At 33.1% G+C, this 20,155-nt stretch overlaps 1 protein-coding gene across 2 annotated transcripts; it reads right to left on the reverse strand.

Annotated features, from left to right (window-relative positions):
* Window positions 1-527: 527 nt before the first annotated feature.
* On the reverse strand, window positions 528-16,075 carry LOC111045177. 2 transcript variants are annotated; one of them, XM_039442574.1, is made up of 4 exons: window positions 15,651-15,951; window positions 11,591-11,759; window positions 4,470-4,625; window positions 528-946 (listed from the first exon to the last, which is right to left on the reverse strand). In XM_039442574.1, exons 3-4 carry the CDS (start codon window positions 4,615-4,617, stop codon window positions 621-623), a joined length of 474 nt encoding a protein of 157 aa, XP_039298508.1. In that variant the 5' UTR covers window positions 4,618-4,625; window positions 11,591-11,759; window positions 15,651-15,951; the 3' UTR covers window positions 528-620. The 2 variants fall into 2 exon arrangements, with proteins under 2 accessions (XP_039298508.1, XP_022186194.1); XM_022330502.2 differs by lacking the exon at window positions 11,591-11,759 and having other exon boundaries at window positions 15,651-16,075.
* Window positions 16,076-20,155: the final 4,080 nt, after the last annotated feature.

A 20,155-nucleotide genomic window follows, 5' to 3' on the forward strand; every position in this document is an offset into this window, starting at 1 on the left:
TGAAGTTAATCTACAGCTATCATGTCGCTTCTTACATTGGCCTGGCTATAGGCAAATCAGGCTCTCATTTATAGTAAGTATGTATATAAGTAAGTAGTTGTGATAATATAATGGTATGATTGAAAGTTTTCAAATGAAAAATATTATTTCATTCAATTTGCACTTTTGCATAAAAGCTAGTTAAATTTTAATCATGTTTAGATGTCACGAGAACCAATTAGAGCTTCTTTTAAAAAGAAGAAGAAGAAACTCAAGAAGGCTTCTTTCCAAAAAAAATGGTTCTCTGATTGGTTCTCATACCATTTAATCATGGTTAAAATTTAATAGGTGTTTGTGGAACCGAGTCTTAATCTTAGAATTTGTCGCAACCAGCGGTTGAATACTACGTATTTTTTGCTGGTGCTGCGTGAAGAGGACCTTTTTCTGTCTACTTGAATTCTAATATTATTGTTATCTCAGATTAATACATTTTCAATGTTTGAAATTTTGGAAAAAAATATGAATTTGAAAAAAAACATATTTGGAAGTCGACTTGGAAAAAGAGGAGTTTTATTTAAAAGAATGAGACAGATATACAAGTATCACATGAATGCAATTTACAAGGATGAAGTGTGTTGCGTTCAAGCCTTAGCGGCAGGCTTGGCTGCAGGGGCGGCAGCCTCTCCCTCGGGTGGTGGAGTGGGGATTTCGGGGAACTCGAGTTTGACTCCAGGTTCGCACTCGAACTCAGGGCAGCACAGGGGGAAGGGAGCTGTCTTGTTGGTCTTCTCAGACAGTTTGCATTTGTCGTTGTGCTTGGGCAGGGGGCCACAGTCCTCAACCAGCTCGAACAGACGGTCTTCCTCTTTGACGCATGTCGAGCGGCCGCAGAAGGGACTCAGGTCCCAGGTCTTGCCTGGCTCGATGGTGGCGCATCTGGTTGATGCAAAGCACATGCCTGGGAAATCTGAAAAACAGTCAAGTTGCGATGTTTATTAGTTTCTCTTGCAAACGATTCACAAACACACAATATTCAAGTTGCTACTTTCATTACCTATCAGGCAGTGAAAAGGAAAGATTTATATAAGTAATACTTGAAATAACCTCTTCGAGAAAATGATTTTTTATTCGATGTTTAAATCGGGTAACCTGTTAACCTGATTGTTGAAAAAATATGGCATTGTATTTTTTTAACTTCTTGAAGTAGCATTGCATATTCTCAATTTTATAAAAATCGGTGCAATGATTATGTATTATAAAATGTTGAATTAAACTCTTAGGCTCACATTTACGCGACTCAGGTCGAGAAGAGACTGCGACTCTAGTCTCTTCTCGACGTAGCATGTGTTTCCAAATGGTGACACTCAGACCAGTCGATTGTAGTATCCGCGTCGTCACCATTTGAAAACACATGCTTCGTCGAGAAGAGACTAGAGTCGAGTGATCTTCTCGACTTGAGTCGCGCAAGTATGAGTTGAGCCTTAGAGGAAAAGAAGATGATTTTGTGAGAGAATATCATACTGATATCGATTTATAATTCAGAATATACTGTATTATATAAATAATTGGGTTTCGGAAACGAGACGGAGCCACCGAAAACCCTTCAAAGGTCGCTTATTGTTATTGAATTTCGAAAATTTCGTGGCCTATAGTAAAGGAATCACAAGTTTTCCACTCCAAGGAATAATATATTATATTATTACCAGTCTGGTTACTTGAAGAAACTTTCAGCAGTAAACCAGCGGTAGCCTACAGTAATTGGATAAACACACAAATTACTATCGATGGTAAATATAAATTTAGTCAAAGTAAGACCATCATATATTTAGTGAAGAGACTAAACACATTACATAAGCATTATTTCCAATCTGATAGTAAATTTAAAAGGACGCCAAAAATCGTTCGTTCAATAATTATCGAATTGTATGTAACTCAACTTAGTCTGTATACAGATTGTGAGCAAGTTGAGTTGCATCAAAATGAGTTGAACCATTGAAAATAATATACAATTACGAGTAAGCTTACTTGATCACTGATTTAGATGCAATAATTGTAGAAAATACACGTAACAGATTCAAGGTGCAAAGTAATAGATAAGTTGGTACTCGCTATCAGCTATAAGTATGGTACCTTCCAGAAACGAATGAGGGTAATCAGAGAACAATAGAGTATGGTAGTCGAAAGGATGAGCCTTTATTGAACAATACCATAGGGCATAGGGAAAAGATAGCATGGATTTTATGCTATATTTTCTCAATGACAATACCCAGTGAACTGGTAGCGCGGCCCCGACTCCTTTCCAAAACCCAAATAATCTCTTCCAAGGTTTCCATAATATAAAATACATATAAACATACATCATGTAAATAATGTATGAATTTAATAAGAATGTTGGATTCTTTGGCTCATAATTATTCCTATTGAAAATTGATAGATAAATATCAGAAGTATTGATCGATGAGTTCTACATTAAAAAAAATGATATTATGAAATAACTTGAATAGAAAATATTTCATACATCAATATTAATACTGAGGAATTATCAAATGAACGTTTTGCGGAGCTCCAATGAGTGAAGTGTTGAATTAAGCTCATTGGAAGGCTCGAGGGACGCAAATTTGCAACAAATACACTCATCGATATTCAGAAAGTAGTCCTACATTTACAGAAGATAACAAGCTTCTGATGATGTTGCAAGTATCGATGGTGGAAAAAAGTTTTTGAATTTTTATCCATTAAATTATATTACATAACAATTTTAATGGCCTGTTAGAGATCATAAAGTGTGAACATAGTAATAATTTCTGTAGTTGTCGAATTTTTGTAACTATTTTTAGTTTTACATTTTAAACTGCAAATGGAATCGTTTCAAATTTTAAACATCACTATTACATTAGTAATTAAAAGAATAAACCTGTTGATGTTATGCTTTACTAGTGTGATGTTTAAGATATACTCGCTTTAAATTTCAAGCGAAATTTTGAAAACACTATAAACAGGCAAGAGATGAATCATAACATGAAAATGGATGTTTAGATCTTCTTGGTGGTTAAGTAAACTAGTATGAAAATTTTATGAAGTTATACAAACAATTCAAGTTTAGGCTAATGAAACCTGTTACAAAATAATGCATTATTTTGATACCGTACTAATAATAACGCTCTTCCAAATTTGATCATAGATGATAAAATCCATCTTTTATAGTTGGTAAAATAGCATTTATTGATTTTTCCCCAAATCTGGCAATATAAACTACATCCATTCATTACCCCAACTTCTCATGTGCATAAATTAGAAGTATTGAATTTTGGCCATAATTTTTAAAAATCTTTAAGCACTTGAAATATGATTAAACAATTTCATAGTTTTGAATCCTAAATAACAGGCTATTAAATAATGTTTTTGGAATACCGGTACTTTTACCGAGATGATTTTTATCACTTCAAAAGAGCGTCAACAGTGAACAGTTATATGTTATCAAAATTTTTAAGGATTCAATAATAAAACACTGAACAATTTTAATAGTTGTAGCCTAACCTCTGAAAACCACAATCAATTTTTATTTTTGAATTTAAAACTTATAGAAATATTTAATTAAATATTGGATTTTAAAACTTATAAACATATTAAAAAATTTGTGATAGATCTAGCTGAATATTAACCCTGTTCCATCTTTCAGGTTTTCTCAAAACTGATTAAGCAATACTGAATGAAGCCAACATTACTATTTTCATTCATTACTTATTGAAGTGTTCCCATGCAGGATACCTCCATGTATAATAGAGGATCACAAATTTGAAAATAATTTCATTTGTGATGTATTTTATTGCCTTTTTGTTTCTATATTCACTTCAATAAAGTTTCAAATTTCAACTGGATTACAAGAGGATCTGTTTCGTTTTGAAATTTACTGTGTGAAATTTGTTGAATATCATGTTTTGAATAGAATTTTCTCCTATATTGTGAGTTATTATATTTATTTTATTTTATTTATTTACAATGCAAATGACACTAATGTAATAACATTGAAAGATGAAATAATAAGGTAGTCCTTGTGCTATTTTTCTTCCAAATTTATAAGTGACAAAGTCCAAGATAAGGTTAGAATTTCACGTGTACAATTTTTATAAAATTTTAGTCCAAAATAAACATAAAAACTATAAATTATGAATTTAGATGGCTTGAATTAATAAATTAATTAGAAATATTCCACTCAATTGCCACTTGTAACGAGTAATATCGAGTTATTTAAGAAAATTTGGAACCGTTCAAGAAACATAAACTTGTAAACACTAAAGCTCAGCTGACTTTATTGTTACTTCATCATTATTATTATGAATGAAAAAATAAATTTATTTTGTCTCATTACAAATAATTAGTACCCTTTTTTATTCTATTTTAGACCAATCACGCGATTATCAAGTATCAAAAATCTTTCTTTTTTGTCTGTTCATTTCTTCCTTGAATAATGAGTAACGGTGGAGTATTACCTCTGAGCACATCAGCGGGGATGAGTCTCTTGTAGGTTTTTGGCCTTTCTACTTCAGTTGCCTTGCTATCAGCAGGCTTCTTCTCAGCCGCATAGACAATACCCAAAGCAAGGGCCAGGGCCAACAACACAACAGCTTGGGACTGCATTGTGAATGCTGCAACAGAAATACGGCTCAATTTAGTAAACAAATTCGTAAAAATATCTCTTCATCAACATTAATACATCATACAATATTATGAAAAAGTTTAATTCTAAGTTCCTCTTGTTTTAGTAAAAATACATTGCAATTTTATCGAGAAGTCTCATCAAATATTGCTCTTATTAAAACTTGAGGATGGAATCTAGGTATTGAATTTTAAGCCAAGATTCTAATGATAAATATCTAAGAATTGACCTCCTCCAAAGTAAAAAATACACTGCTACAATCCAACAATGAGAATAACTATAAACTGTCGCGGTGATTGAGTGATGTTATTTACAGCCGACAGTTTGAAGCTGATCCCACTATAATGGTTATTAATGTAGTGCATTTCAAACGAACTGTTTATCACAATTCATGGCGCACTCTAAGATTGATAAGTGAAATAGAAAAAAATATAATAGGTTCCACTTATTTCCACTATTCAAGGATTGACTTCTTGCAAAGTGGAAAAGTCCTTACATTTACTAAAAGTTTCGAATCTCAATGTTCCTTCTAGTAGCCTACTGTCTTACTAGAAATTTTAATTCGTCAGGATTGTTATACCATTAGTTTTCATAAGTAAATATAAAAAATGATTTGTTATCAGGTTAGAGAGTACCGTACCATATTGGAAAGAAATGTAAAAGTGATATAACAATGAGTAAATTGACAATGATTGTCCAATCAGTACAGTAGGCTACTATAGACCCAAATGACACAGAGATAATTTCTGGCTTCGGTAGTTGCACTATTATAGATTAGGGTTGACGACATGGTTACTGGTTAGAGATGATTGCAGTTGGAGGTGCTGCTCTATTGGCTGTAATAACATGTCAGCCTTGTGCAGTCTGCAGTCTGCAGTGTCAGTGAGATTCCCTCTCATCGGTGAGCATTGGTTGAATGGTAAACATCTATAGTTTGCTGACAGTTGAAAGTGGATGTCGCTATAACCCTTTATAGTTGGAGTTGGATGTTTTTGTTGTCTCTTTGAGACTGCATGGGTACTTTGTTGAAAAGTGAAAGTAAGAATTATGACCTTGGCTGGAAACAGATAGCAGCCGCCAAGGTCACAAACTGTGGCTCAAAAATTTATGATCGGTCACGGTTCCGATGATTTCGGACACATAATATAATTGCATCGGGTCATTTTCCCGGTTTCCACACACGATTGCGTGCTGTGATTGATTCGGAAGACAAGCACGGTGTATTGTGGTAATTAATTGCAAAACCCTTGCGGCATCCGGTGGGCGTGGAATCAGCCTCTAATTAGGCCTCTAATTGGTCGAATGCTCTTCTCTCATCATTTAACACTTCTTGCAATTGCTTTTGAAACGCTCATTGAATAGCTGGATTCATGAACCGTATCTCACGTCTGTGGTCAATGTTTTTTATAAAACATCTCTAATATTATCGCAAGTTTCAATTGAAAACTTTTTCATAAATTTTGCTTTCCGATACCTATCTCTGAGAATAATGATTATAATATTCTTGAATTCCATTTTTCCAATTATTCAACAAATTACCTATCACATGATTGTAAGTTACACTTATTTTTCAATATTAGATCATTGAATCATAATTTCCAACTTTTGTTGAATCATTATCACAAATTGAATGGTTTGCAGAGAGCTATGTCCCAACTTATCTTATTCTATAATGTACAAATCTTTTGCATTGTTAAAGGTCCTATTTGATCAAACAGTTCAACTTCATGTTGTTTTGAGTGCTGAGCCAATAATATTGTTAAGTCTCAAAATCACTTTATAAATTCCATTTCGTACGAATTTATTGAGTTGATACTAGTCCAATTTGATTGAACATTCAATTTGATGTTGAAGCTGAACCAACACCGTTCAATTCCAAATGGACTATCCAATCTTGACGTTTCCAAGCTGATCAGTTTGTATCAGTACGCCGGCGAATATTTATACGAATATTTACAAATATTTGAACGAAGACTTCACAAATTCACACAAGGACCCTTTTCAAATTCAGCTGTAGTCATATTATATTTTATTGCCTTAATATCATATTCAATATGGAAACAAGCATGTTTTTTATGCAGATGTTTTTCAGAAACTACACTTGTAGAAAAGAGAGAAAATTTCATTATTCAGCACTTGAATGATGTAAAAGTATGAAGCCTGAAATAAGTGAAAACTGATGGGAAGAGCGAGAATTGAACGTGAGAGTGCATAACAAAGAAGATGGAAATAAATAGGATATTGCGCGATAAGCTATGGGCCAATATTGCGGCGTGACGTCACTTATGAGACTGCAATACCGGGAACAGTGCACTTTCCACTGTCCAAGTTGTAATAGATCTGCTTTCGCTTTCATTGGTTCTTGAGATGATGACCATGATACTGCTGCTGCTGATGATGATGATGATAAGAGCTGCTTTCACCCTACATACTCTCACACATACAAAGCCAAAGTAACCATACACTCACACCAACTACAGGTCCTACAGTTTCACTACAATGTGATACCGGCGTGAAAGCCTTGCTTATGCTGTACCTACACACTGCAAGAAGTTAATTTGGCCATAAATCTGTCAACTTGTGTCTCATCTTATGTAATCACTTCACAGCACTCCTCCTTATTATCTTATCAAGATGTAAATTAGGTAGTGCTTTTTATGGAATACGGTAAAAACAACATGCACTATATACTCGAATTACTACTTCCCAACAACATGATTTTGAAACATTGAATCTTTGAAATCGATTTGGCGTATTCCTCAACTTTGAAAGCTACATCCGATTCATATTAACTTATTACATTAACATAATTATTTAAAACCAGACTCAGTAGATGGTGAGTTAAGTTTATTCAAGCCGGAAATTCCGTTAATTTCACCTACAGCCTACAGAAAGAAAATTCGGTAATAACACTGTTGAGTGTCTTTAAGAATATCACTCTAACGTTTTCATATGAGCCGGTAACAAAGAATATATTACTATTATTCTTAGATGTATCTGATTGAAAACCAGTATTAGAAATTTCAGCTCTAAACAATAGTTTATTTATTATGAGACAAATACTAATCAAATCTCGATGAGATATTATTGATCTTGTTTGATGTATTATTATGTTCGAATATTATTTTTTATTTTATCATCATTTGCCCGTTGTAGAATAATGATTACTCAGGAAAATATTGGGGGATTCACTTTAATTGTAAAAGTATCTAGAATTTGAGGAGTAATTATGAGGATAATGTTATTTGAAATCACAATGATTAGGAATAATATTAATAAGAGTATCTGAATTGGGATGTGGTGTATGCTGAATGAAAATTAGGGGAGCAAATTGCCCTTCATAATCGAATAGTCACTTTTGCCTCCACTGCTGATGTAGCCTTCAAAAGCCCAGTCGCGTTTTGTATGCTTCATCAAACAATTATCCTATCTCCGACAATTTATCATAGATCATCGCGTCCATTATTTGTTCAGGGTTATATTAATGCTACCGTACTGTACTTTCGCTTACGCTTTCAATTCCAATTTAAATCAAACCATCCTAAATATCTCTTTAGATTTTACAATATTTCTACAAACTCTGGTTATCATTTTTGTGTAAGCATAGAATTATGGATTAAACTAATCCTAGTACAGTACTATGAAATTTAGCTGTAATGTGCTACTTTTCATTAAATTGTTTGTTCATTCAACATGAAAATTCAAAATAGGAGCAAAAGTAAGTTATATTTTTAGACTACTATTCTTAAAATTAATATCAGATTCATGTAGCATCTCATTAAAGAGTGGGTCTCTAAAAACGTATGACCCACTAGAGTGTTTGTGTTGGGATGCATTCTAAATGTGATATTTTAGCTATTTCTAAAACGTGGATAGTGTATAATGATACTAGAATGTATATGGCGATATTAAAAAAATATGTGATATTAATTTGGCATACTGGTAGAAATATGTTGTATGTAGCCTATGATTGGATAATACATTTTATTTTTGAGTTGAATATTCCAGCTCTCTTTGTAAGTATTATCTCTTACCTATGGAATCTCTGTATTTTGTATTGCAAATGGTGTCTTTGTATTGTATTGAGTGTTGCTTTCAATTTATCGTTCTAATATTGTACCATATTGACTGGCCTATATGTCAAATTGTGACATCCTGTTTTTTGGGCTAATGAAATATATTCTATTGTAATGAAAACAAATATTTGGACAGTCCTATTAATTGGGACAATCTCTTCCAACCATTTCATTGTTAACGTATGAATTAATAAAAATGTGATGTATTGGTTCAACTCTTAATTTATACAATTTATAATGTCTATTCTTTAAGTTCTTTACTTTTCACAATTTTTTTCAAGTACTGTTCTGTAGTTTTCTTCGACTATCCAAATCAATTGAGACTCAAATAACATGACCAATAATTTAATTATTGCAATAGACATCGAGCCAGTGATCTCATCGTTATATCATATTTATCCTTGAATAAAGGTTGTAGTAATAATTCTTATCATCGTTCCTTGCCGTCGAAGTTATTTATTCTTTTCGAATATATCACGAGCAGAAAAATGAAATATGTATCTTTGATAGCAATAAAGTATCATGCACATTTTATAAGCGGGTTGACCTTGCAACGAGTTGTTCTGATCATGAATTCTCTTATTTCAGAGAACAAGTCATTAATGACTATCAAGACTTGTTTGCTTGTAGAAAGATTCGTGAAGCACTATCACAGCCTACGTCTAACATTCAATTTCACATTCAAGATTCAACATCAATATTCAAGATTCAACAACATTCAAGATTCAACATCAACATTCACATCCAATAGATTCTTTCCTATTTGAAGTTTTGAAATACCGTATCTTCGATTTAATATGATCTGTGAATATCTGATATGAATATGAATGTTCCAGACATGAATATTTGGTCTTCTCATAATCTTATCTTCGTTGATATTCTATTACTCTCTCGTATTACCTACCCACATAATTCTATCCCATTTCCACTTTTTTTACAAGTAGTTCATCTGCTTCATAGATTTTATTTTACTTTATATGTTTCTTAGATTGAGTACTCCATCATCTGTATTCAATTTACTCTTCAAATTTGTAAGCTCAATTGTAAAAAAATTAACAAATGTTTATCGATTTAGTACATTATTTTTGTATTAATCTCTGTTGGATTGAATGTTTTTTTGTTTGAATTTTAATCCTCCTTCAGTTCTCACCATCTTCTGAAATGATCTTCTTGGCAGTGAGGTAAAAATATTACAATAACAAATAATTTTACTATCAATACTTCTACTAAGTCTTTTTATGGTATTCTTGTGAACATTAGATAGCAGATAGCTGGAATGAGCAATAAAATTAAAATGCTTGGATTTTAAGGCTTTGGATTTGAGCTTGCAGCTCAAAAGAATTTGAACTGCAGACTAAAAAAATAGACTTTTGACATCACTAGCTTCCATAATAAATTCCAGCAACCTATAAGAAATGTTACCTTCCGATTTTACTTTCCATTAGAGGCAACGGCAACTTGAACAAAAATAGAGGAAAACAAAACCAACAGAACTTCCAAGTCCAGTTTCTCGATTTTCTAAAGATATTTCTTTTTAAAAGCACTCGTTTGTTAAACAGGTTTCGTATCGATAAAATGAAAAGCCTTGATGGGGAAAATAGAAGAGAAACTGTATTCAAATGACAAACGAAGACAATTTTTACGGTGAAGTCTGTTGTAGGTTTACTGAACCAGTTTAGCATACAGCCAGTTTTCTTTTGTAACTGGCATCTTCCACGTGTTTTTCGTATGCGGGTAACAAAAAATCCCATTTTTGATTGAAGGTTGAGAGAATCTTCTTTCCAATAATTACACCCGTAAGCATATTATTACCGACCCGTGTTCCTCTGTTACAAGTTACGATGGTTAGCTCAGAATCACTCTAATTTCTCTACTAATAGCTCAGACTTGCAATAACCAGTACCTGTGAACCAACAGTTGAAACACCTATAGACACGTGAATTGGAAAACAAGACAGATATTTAATCTTGAATATGAACGAATCCCACTTTGCGCTAGCAAAAGGTTGTTCTCGTCGACCTATATTTATCTTAATAAACTATCTGCATTTCACAATACAATGGTTTTGGATTATTCACTCTTGTGTGTGATTCCAAACATTTCAACTATAAGAATGATATATTATGTAAAAAGATCTTCCAATATGCTGTTTTGTAGGTTAAAAGTCGAATCATTTGTAAACTGGTAAGTCGTCGATGTATGAGGGTATGATATCGAATTACCCTGGTAAAAACGATACTTGTTTCCACTTTCTTGAAGTATGAGGGTATGAATTTTATTGGAGGAAAAATCCGTCTTGCGGTATAATGCAATCTTAAATGTTCCCTTCTCAATAGTTCTGAATACCTCCTCGAAAGTCATCAAGAATCGAGCGTGTTATATGAATATGACCCCTTAATCTCTTCAAAGTTGAAAAATGTATAATTTTTGATCTGTTCTTCAACCAGGAGGAGACCCCATAAATCGAGGAGACCCCATAATAAATAAAAAATGTTTTGAATATGATAATGTACAAGAATGGTCCTACTCATTTTAACGCTGTTAGATATTAATAAACTTATAATCTAATCCAACTAAATTATAACTCGAAAAATTTAATTTTCCAAACTCATTAAATAGCATGAAATAGCATTTTTATTAATAAATCCCTGGAAATAAAATTGACCACACCACCCTCCCCAAAAAAAACAATAAGTAAGAAAATACGAAAGCTATAAGCTTGAAATTAAACTTATCTATGACTCAATAATCAAATCAACTCCTATTCTAATTATAACGGTAATTAAAAGGTGATAACAACTATAATCTCACGAATAAGCACCTGGTAATAATGTCAGTTGTCGTAAATATAATGACTGTAAGCACGGAATAAATATACCTGTAGTGCTTCTTTACTTTGTGCTGTAAGTTAATAAAATAGGCTGCGATCAATATTTATTTCTTCCTAGCCAGCCTGCAATCCACTTCCTACTGATATTATCGCCAAGATAAATAATTATTGTTTGCTGTGTACTTGAATGTTCATAGAAGCAGGGAGCGGCTCTTTCCTGGAATCATTGTGAATGACGAACGGTTATTACAACCACGATTTAGGAGCTAAGTGGATATGCAAGTTATTTATTGGAAGTTGAGGACAAGTTATCACACTGAGGACAGAGCAGATAGGCTGTTTACCTTGGGAGAGAGAAGAGACACAAGAGAAAAGAGAGAAGATAGAAAAGAGAAGAGAGAAAACCGTCTGTGGTGTGAGCTTGTGTAGTGAGATCAAGTTTAAATCGTCAGCATCCCTTACAAAGTACACCAGCGCAACCCCTTTAACCAATGCTGCCATCTGAAAGTGAATCACTAGGGCAGCACCACTTTTCCACTGGTTTCGATATATTTTTTCTGTTTGCCAAATGTCGTCGAATGCGTCTCATTCTTTATTTCACCGGCGTCATCCGGACTAATACTTACTGACCTTTTTACATAATTTAAGCGCGAGTTATACAACCGACGAGACTAGTGTTGGATAATAGCACGGTCGAGTTCCATAAATCAGTCTGTCCTGTCTACTTAGATGGTGAAATGGCTACTCATAATGAGAAAGACCGAGCTTTTGGATGCTGTGTTAGACACAGAGTAACAACTACACTCTACACACCACTCCACTCCACTCTATAAGGCAAGAAAACATGCACTCTACAAGGAATTGAGCACCACTCTATGACATCGAATTGTTGCAACCACATTTGAAATAATGTTGGAAAATTCCATATTGAGTAGCCTACCATTCTATGAATAATATCGACATAATACGAATAGTTGCAAACAGACTGGAAATAATTCCTTATTAGTTTGATAGTAAATCTACTTTTTCAACGGTTTTTTGTTTCAATTGCTGTAGAACCTTGGATTCTGTTGTCTTGCTCATGTTTAGCCTAATAAGATTGTTATTCAGTTGTTCTGTGACCAGTGTTGTAAGTACATGATAATTAGTGTTGTGTTTTTTCTGGCTCTAAATTTTGTAAAATTATTCAAAAAATTTCCAATTAATGGTGATTTGAGTGTGATATTTTTGTTTTTTATTCTGTTTTCAACCGTCAAAATTTAAAAATCTTAGTTTTCGTTGTTTTTGAGTGAAAATGGACTAAATTTTAGTAAAGTGAAATCACAACCCTATTTTGGCCTTTCAAAATGTTATCTAAATTTGGGAGAGAAATAGTACAAGGAGTATCCTTAGTTTTCCTCTCCCAATCAGTGTTTCTTTGTAAAAAATATAAATAAATAAAATCTATTACAGGGTATTATACATGGGAGCGTATTTCTATCTGTATGGCTTGGCCGTAAACAAATACAATTATTATCTATTTTTTATGGCTCTCATGGGTGCCCGGGACACCTAATCCTAGATGAGAAAAATACATCTTTGTAGATGTGTAATGATTTGAGAAACATTAGAAATACCGCACTGAATGTATGGCAAGTGTAAGTGATAAATACTGCAGTGGATAATGCTACAACTAAATCCTAGTCCATCAGTTTGTTATGAGGATAATATCGTGGTATGGTGGAGGGGGGAGGGAGGGGTTAGTCAGAAAATATTTTCTACATCTCAATTATTGATTGAAATTAGTGAGATACTTACAATATTGAATAATAATTATAATTGATATAATAATCTATTTTTTCAAATTGAACTTTTTTATTTCAACTTCTTCTAATTTCAGGATCAATCGTTCTAATTTTAAATGATAAAGCATTTTATGATTTTTTTAGATTCAACTCATCAATTATATTGACTAGTAAATATGGTTAACTCTATTTCTTTTGGCTTATTATTTGAAATGAAAAATAAAATGAGATCAACCACTAATCAATTAAAATGTTCATTCACTACTCGATTGTCAGTGAGTCTTTATGTATTACATTCTATTGAAAATTGTGATTGAACTTGAAATTGTGTTATTGACTAGTAAATATGGTTAACTCTATTTCTTTTGGCTTATTATTTGAAATGAAAAATAAAATGAGATCAACCACTAATCAATTAAAATGTTCATTCACTACTCGATTGTCAGTGAGTCTTTATGTATTACATTCTATTGAAAATTGTGATTGAACTTCATCAAATAAATTCATTAGCTTTGATAAGACTGCATTAATGAATAGTAATTAAAATTCATAAAGGTTGAATCCGAAGATGTTTATTTATAAGCGATTCAATTTTACAATCTCACAGTTCAAACGGAATTTTTGGAGTTCTAAAAACGCATTGCCAGTAGAAAAAGGGTTGAAAGAGAAATATAGGAACAGTTTGTTTTGTTCTATTCGGGAAGAGCTGAATTCCTAAATTTGTTCAAAACCAGCTCATTGGTACTATACTTACTTAATGTTGATTCACTTCCTATGCTATTATACATGAGTTGATATATTGTGAAACATCGGAGAAAGTTCAACATCTTTGAAGGAAGTGTTGAGTTTTTTAGAAGCATGACATTTTTAAAACGTTGACTCTTGAACATTCAAGTTGAAAACTGCAGAGAAGCAAGTAATAGTAGCTCTGTTTTCAGGAAGATCATTCAACTATCTCAACCCAAAATTAAAAAAATATATATATTGCATCGTATTTATAGAAAGTGGGTGAATAGGTGAACAAAAATCATAATTTATTTAAAATCCTTGGGATTTATACTGCTTATTGTCCAAAACTTGATAGAAATATTATCAAGTAAAGACTAAATGAAAAAAAAATTATAAATCTGGTTTGCGTCATTGTTTGATCATAATCATGATCTAGCAATTTATCAGAAAGCAATTTTTCTAGATTCACTTTGGGCTGTCAGCATTAGTTGAATGTTATATTATATATTGATGTTATATGTAAGAAATTGAAACATCGTCATTCCAAGTCGGCAAGACAAGTAGATTTGATATATCATGCTTTAAGATGTCCATAACACACATTTTATTTCAAATTTCCAAAAGTTTAATTCACCTCTATCTTGAATTTCCAAATATCTACCTCATGCAATCATACGAAGTGCGCACTTGCTGGTTGATTGAGCTCATAGAAAATATAAATCTTATTATATTTATTATAAATTTATTTATATCAAAATTTCATTCTTGCATATTCATTTCATAACTTACAACTGACATACCCGAAAAAAAAGTTGATACGATTTTTTTCAATAAAAATACTTGCAATAAAATCAATACAATATGATACCATGGTGAAAATAAAAAATTACAAATATTTCTAATTTTAAATTAATTTTTTGGAAATACTCCACGTATAAAACATTACCATAGTATTATCAATTTGATGAGAGGTATCATCTTATTAAAAACTTATTACTTTTGTTGATGAATTATGTCTTCTCACAAGTTTCACTGTACCGAAAAAAGTATTGTAAAAGACAAGTCATGTGTATCCTCTTATTTAGGATAAAATGTGAATTGAATAATAAAATACAAAATAAGATAGCATAATATATAGTGACCAATAAGATAGCATCAGATATGGTGGCTATAATTTTTTAATCTGATTCAGGTAAGATGGTTGAATAAATAGAAAATTTGCAAAATATATGATGTAATAATTTGAAGCTCCATTTAAATGTAGGCTGATAAATTCATAAAACTAGATGCAAAGCAGTTATTTTATAGAAAGAATTCATTGCAAATCAACATTTACATAAGCAAAATGCGCACATAATATGAAAGAATGAAGTAGTTATTTTGAAAGTCAAGGGTAATCGTAATTCTAGTCACTTTTAAGGTCTTATTGAGAGCGGTATCCTTGAAAGTGACAACCGCTTTAGTTTTAGAGAATGAGAAATGGACGTGGACGTGGTTGAGTGATGGGTGCCCGACTGCCCAAAGTGGCTAAGCTGCACTTGACACACATCGAGAATGGAAGTGATAAGTGACAAGAAAGAAGAACAGGCGCTTACCTATGGCTAGTGTAGTAGCGTAAACCCACTGTGACGAGAACTAAGCAAGTACTCTTCACTCTCATGGATTTATATAAAGATGGGATGATGACTGAGAGGGGGTTGCAGAGCAAGTGGGAGACTGCAGTGAGAGAGAGCGAGGAAGGAGAGAGAAGGAGTGGTCAGGAGAGCAATGATTTGGGAGTTGTTGGTTGTAGTAGGAGTTGGGATGTTAGTTCGTCCTCGAATATCGAATACCCAGTCCCCGGTCGGTCCTAGGACATCTCCCAGGGACACCTCTCGATTTCACCGACGCTGAAGGAAACTGCAGCATAAATTTCGTTCTGTTTTTACGCGTTTCCTCTTGGTATCACTCATCCCTTCCACATTGTTTGGACATTTCTCTCTCTCACGCTGGCTCTCGTTTCAAGGTATCAAATGAATGACTAACCGTGTGTCAACTATTCGATATTGTAATTATTGAGGACAACTGCCTCGTTGTTTACATTATTATTTTCTCATGTTACCGAACTTCAGTAGCGTGCAATTATGATTAGCAACTACTTGATCCTTGGTGTTTGATAGGGCTATGGACTTGATAGGGCTACGTGGACTTTCCTACGGTGGCGTTTCCTACAAACCCTTTTAAATCCAAAATCCAATCGTGGACTAACCTAACTGTTACCTGTAATTCCTGCTACCGGAATTGTGCCTTGAAGTAAATTTAAAAAGAAATTGAAATTTGGGTTTCATGTTCAGTTTATTCGTATTGACTTCAATATTAGACATGCTTGTATTATTTTTTTTCACAATTTTTATTTTCATAACATCACAACCGGTTTATTTATCAAAATATAAGTTGATGTTGCTAGTCGTAAAGGTAACAGAAGAGTATTTAATCCTCCCTTCAAGAGCGGCCTGTCCGAAGAAATTTGAATTTATATAACACAGATTCAGCCAAGAACTGAAGGTGTATAAAATATAAGCTGAACTGTTTTCACTGTATTTCACGTCTTTTTTGTCTGTCAACGAAATTAAAATACAGTATCATAATAATACTAGTATATTATAATAATATCCGGCAGGCTCGCTTCGCTCGCCTTATCATCCATCTGAACCCCCAGCTGCATCATCCAGGAATAGGATCAGCAGTCTCGCTGATAAATATATATCAGTCTCACAATATATCAAACTATCCTCAGATAAACCGAAAAAAACTCATTTTCTTTCTTCTTCTTGTAAACAAGGATTAGCCTGTTTCGACTGACAATGAGGAGAATTATATCTAATTTCGCCTTTATATACTACATATTTTATTTGATGGGTTTTATAAATGTACAATCTGATTGATCTATGATGTGATACTTGAATATTCCTCGTTGATGTATAATTATATATAAGTTAGATTCTTAATAATGAACTGGGTGATGAATACTTGTAAATCGTCAGCTTGGAGCGTCTCTCAAGGATAAGGAAGATTTGATGACCTGTAAACAGTCTTTTGTTGCCGTACCAATTACCTAATTAATTAGTGATGACTTGCATTCTCAAGCTTAGACGCTGTATTGAATAAACAGAGACCGTATAATAATAATTGAAGGCTTTCTCTATTATGTCATGTTGATTCTTCCCAAATATTTATTTCATGAAGATGATAATCAAAAGAGAAAAAAATGAAATTGAAGCAACATAGAAATTGACTAATGAAATTTTAGATTTGTACGTACTAGACCTGATGCATTAGCCTACTCAACTTCAACAAATAGAATCAACATTTGAAATTCTAGTATTAACGTACTATCACTACTCAAGACAGTTTGAATTGTGGCAGCTTCTACATCCGCAACAGAAATACGAGTAGGACGTTCAGAAATATTACAGTATCATGTTTCCAAGGAAATGAAATAGAATATTCTAAATAAACTATAGTCCATAGCTTATTAAATTTGCTTATCAACTTTTAAGAAAGCATTATATGTGCAATTCGAGCGTGAAGAGTCTTCATGCTTGAAATACATAAATAACGACAGTTTTTCAAGTCCTTTAGATGTTAAGTTAACTGATGAGATAACGCATTAAGTTCACAATAAACCTTGGAGAGAAGCATCTTGAAGCAATTCTGAATATTCTTCAGGAGCTCATGAAAAGTAAACTGTTCCCATCATACAAATATTATTGTAAAGCCAACAACATTTATTGATAACAGAACTGTAACAAAATATTAACTACTCCACTTCAAATAATTTATTACTCAAGAATCATAATACACGATTAATCTAATGATAGAATACATGCTAAACAATAAATATGAATATCTATAATATTATTAATTTGAGAGTCAGCGTACCGTATATGATTATGATTCTATACAATTTATAGTCGTTATACTATTTAATTGATTCGTAGTGAGTCACTATACAATATATTTACAAATATATTTCGCAACTACTATTTGAATAAAAATATGTCAAGAATGTTCCAACTCGATGACACATTAACATAAATTTCAACTGATCAAACTGGGAACAGCAGATTTATATTTGGCAAAGATATTTGATGAATTGCGATATAATAAATATGTTGAGAATGTCTTCTTAACTCGAGAAGAAATTATCATCAATTTCGGCTATTTGAACTTGAAACAACAACCAAAAAATGTATAGTATTTATGCATTACGTTATACCAAGTATGCATTCTCTTCCTTGATTAACAGATCACCAAGATGGAGTACCAGCGGCAGTTATTAAACTAACAGAGGAAAGACCTTCTACATTCACAATTTCATGTTCAATACCTTCGCAGCTCACTGCCTTCCTTGTTCTGCCATTATGAATACATGCGTTACTTATGTATGCCTTCCTGGTGCAACTATCCATATGCCAGTTATGATTGTAATCACCTATTTCATTCAGAAATGTTGGGAAGTGAAGCATGTTTTTCCTATATAGTAAAATTATTGCATGATTTGGCATGAGACAACATCTTCTACAATCAATGAATGATTGTGTGATGTTAGTAATTTACATTTTATGCACACAGTATTTTTTTTGAGGATGATAGATGACCCACATAAACCCTTAGGCTTGTGCGTGAGTAATGAGTGAGAGGGATGATAATGAGACATGAAGATGAAGATGAAGAATACTTTTTAGGTAGTCGGAACCAACGAATAATCATCTCCTCCGAAAGATCCGAAAATCTAGTTTCATTTGTACAAGTAAATGAAGGATATATAATAAAGTACGTACGAATGTGTACACATCTCGTACACATGAACTGTATGCTTTTTTGGCTGAAGTTTTAAGATAGAGTATAGTGCGTTACTCTCAACTCACAGTTTTCAAGTGACTTATCCTCGAAGTATGAAGTTTTTGAAGAGTATAGTAGAGCATCCACTATATTTTTTTAAAATTGTGTTGTAAACCCATCTATTCTATAGTAGTGTTGTAAGTAGTCGGCTGAGCCAATGCACCTTTGAACTTCAGTATTTGTGCGGTCAGCTTCCCTTGTTCTGTAGGGCTGCACTATAGCATCATAGCTGCGGTCCACACCACACAAGCTATGAGAGCCCATTGAATTAGACAAACTGCTCCTGCTTCCCGCAACCGCTGAGTATTTAATTTAATAGGACCTTATCGGCAAGTGAGGTGTAAAATCTAGCAGGTCCTTTGTTTTTGGGTTCAAATTCCCCCGGTCCATAGAGCTTTTAAGAAAGAAGAAAAAACCTCTACATCACTGATAGTAAATGGAAAAACCTCAACAAATTTGAGAAAGTTTTGTCACGAAGTTCACAAGAAAGCTGGGAAACCACATGACAACACAAGAAAATATTTGGTGTTTATATTTGGTATAAATAGGTGTTTCACTCGTCTCTGGTAGATACAAGTAGACTATAGATGCAAAGACACAACACAAGAAAATATTAGGTGTTTAGAAAATATTAGGTGTTTCAAACGGCTCTGGTAGTGGACTATAATTTTACAAAACAACAGGATTAATTTGACAGGGACAAACTAACCTGTAATAATTCGAGCAATGTGAATTTGGATAGAAAGACAAAGTAAATAGCACATTGTCAAGACCCACCGTATTAAAGATTATAGAACATTATCAGTACCCTTGGATTTGATGTTTCATACATTTCCGGGTGAGGTAGCGCCAAAATTCAAACTACACTGGCCAGAACATACCCCCAACTCTGAAAAAACCATTTTTCAACCAAGTTGAAGACATGCAAAACAAACAAATCACAAGAGAGAGAAATCCTAAACATACAAGATAAACAAGAGGAAAACACAAGAAGACAAAACTGAGATAGGGTGTATTACCATGAACAAGCATACAGCTTACTGAGTTGGCGAGGGGTGCACCTTGGTGACTGGTCTCTTAAAAACACCATTTTGGAGTTCATGTAAGTAATCTCTTTTCCATCGAGTCCAGAACGATTGGATTAGCTGATTGACAAGTTCATACCTGGTGAGACGACACCTTCTACGCTATGCATTGGGAGTATTTCAGCGGTGTA

Source organism: Nilaparvata lugens, chromosome X (assembly GCF_014356525.2).
Source record: "Nilaparvata lugens isolate BPH chromosome X, ASM1435652v1, whole genome shotgun sequence".
In the NCBI taxonomy this organism is placed as follows: domain Eukaryota; kingdom Metazoa; phylum Arthropoda; class Insecta; order Hemiptera; family Delphacidae; genus Nilaparvata; species Nilaparvata lugens.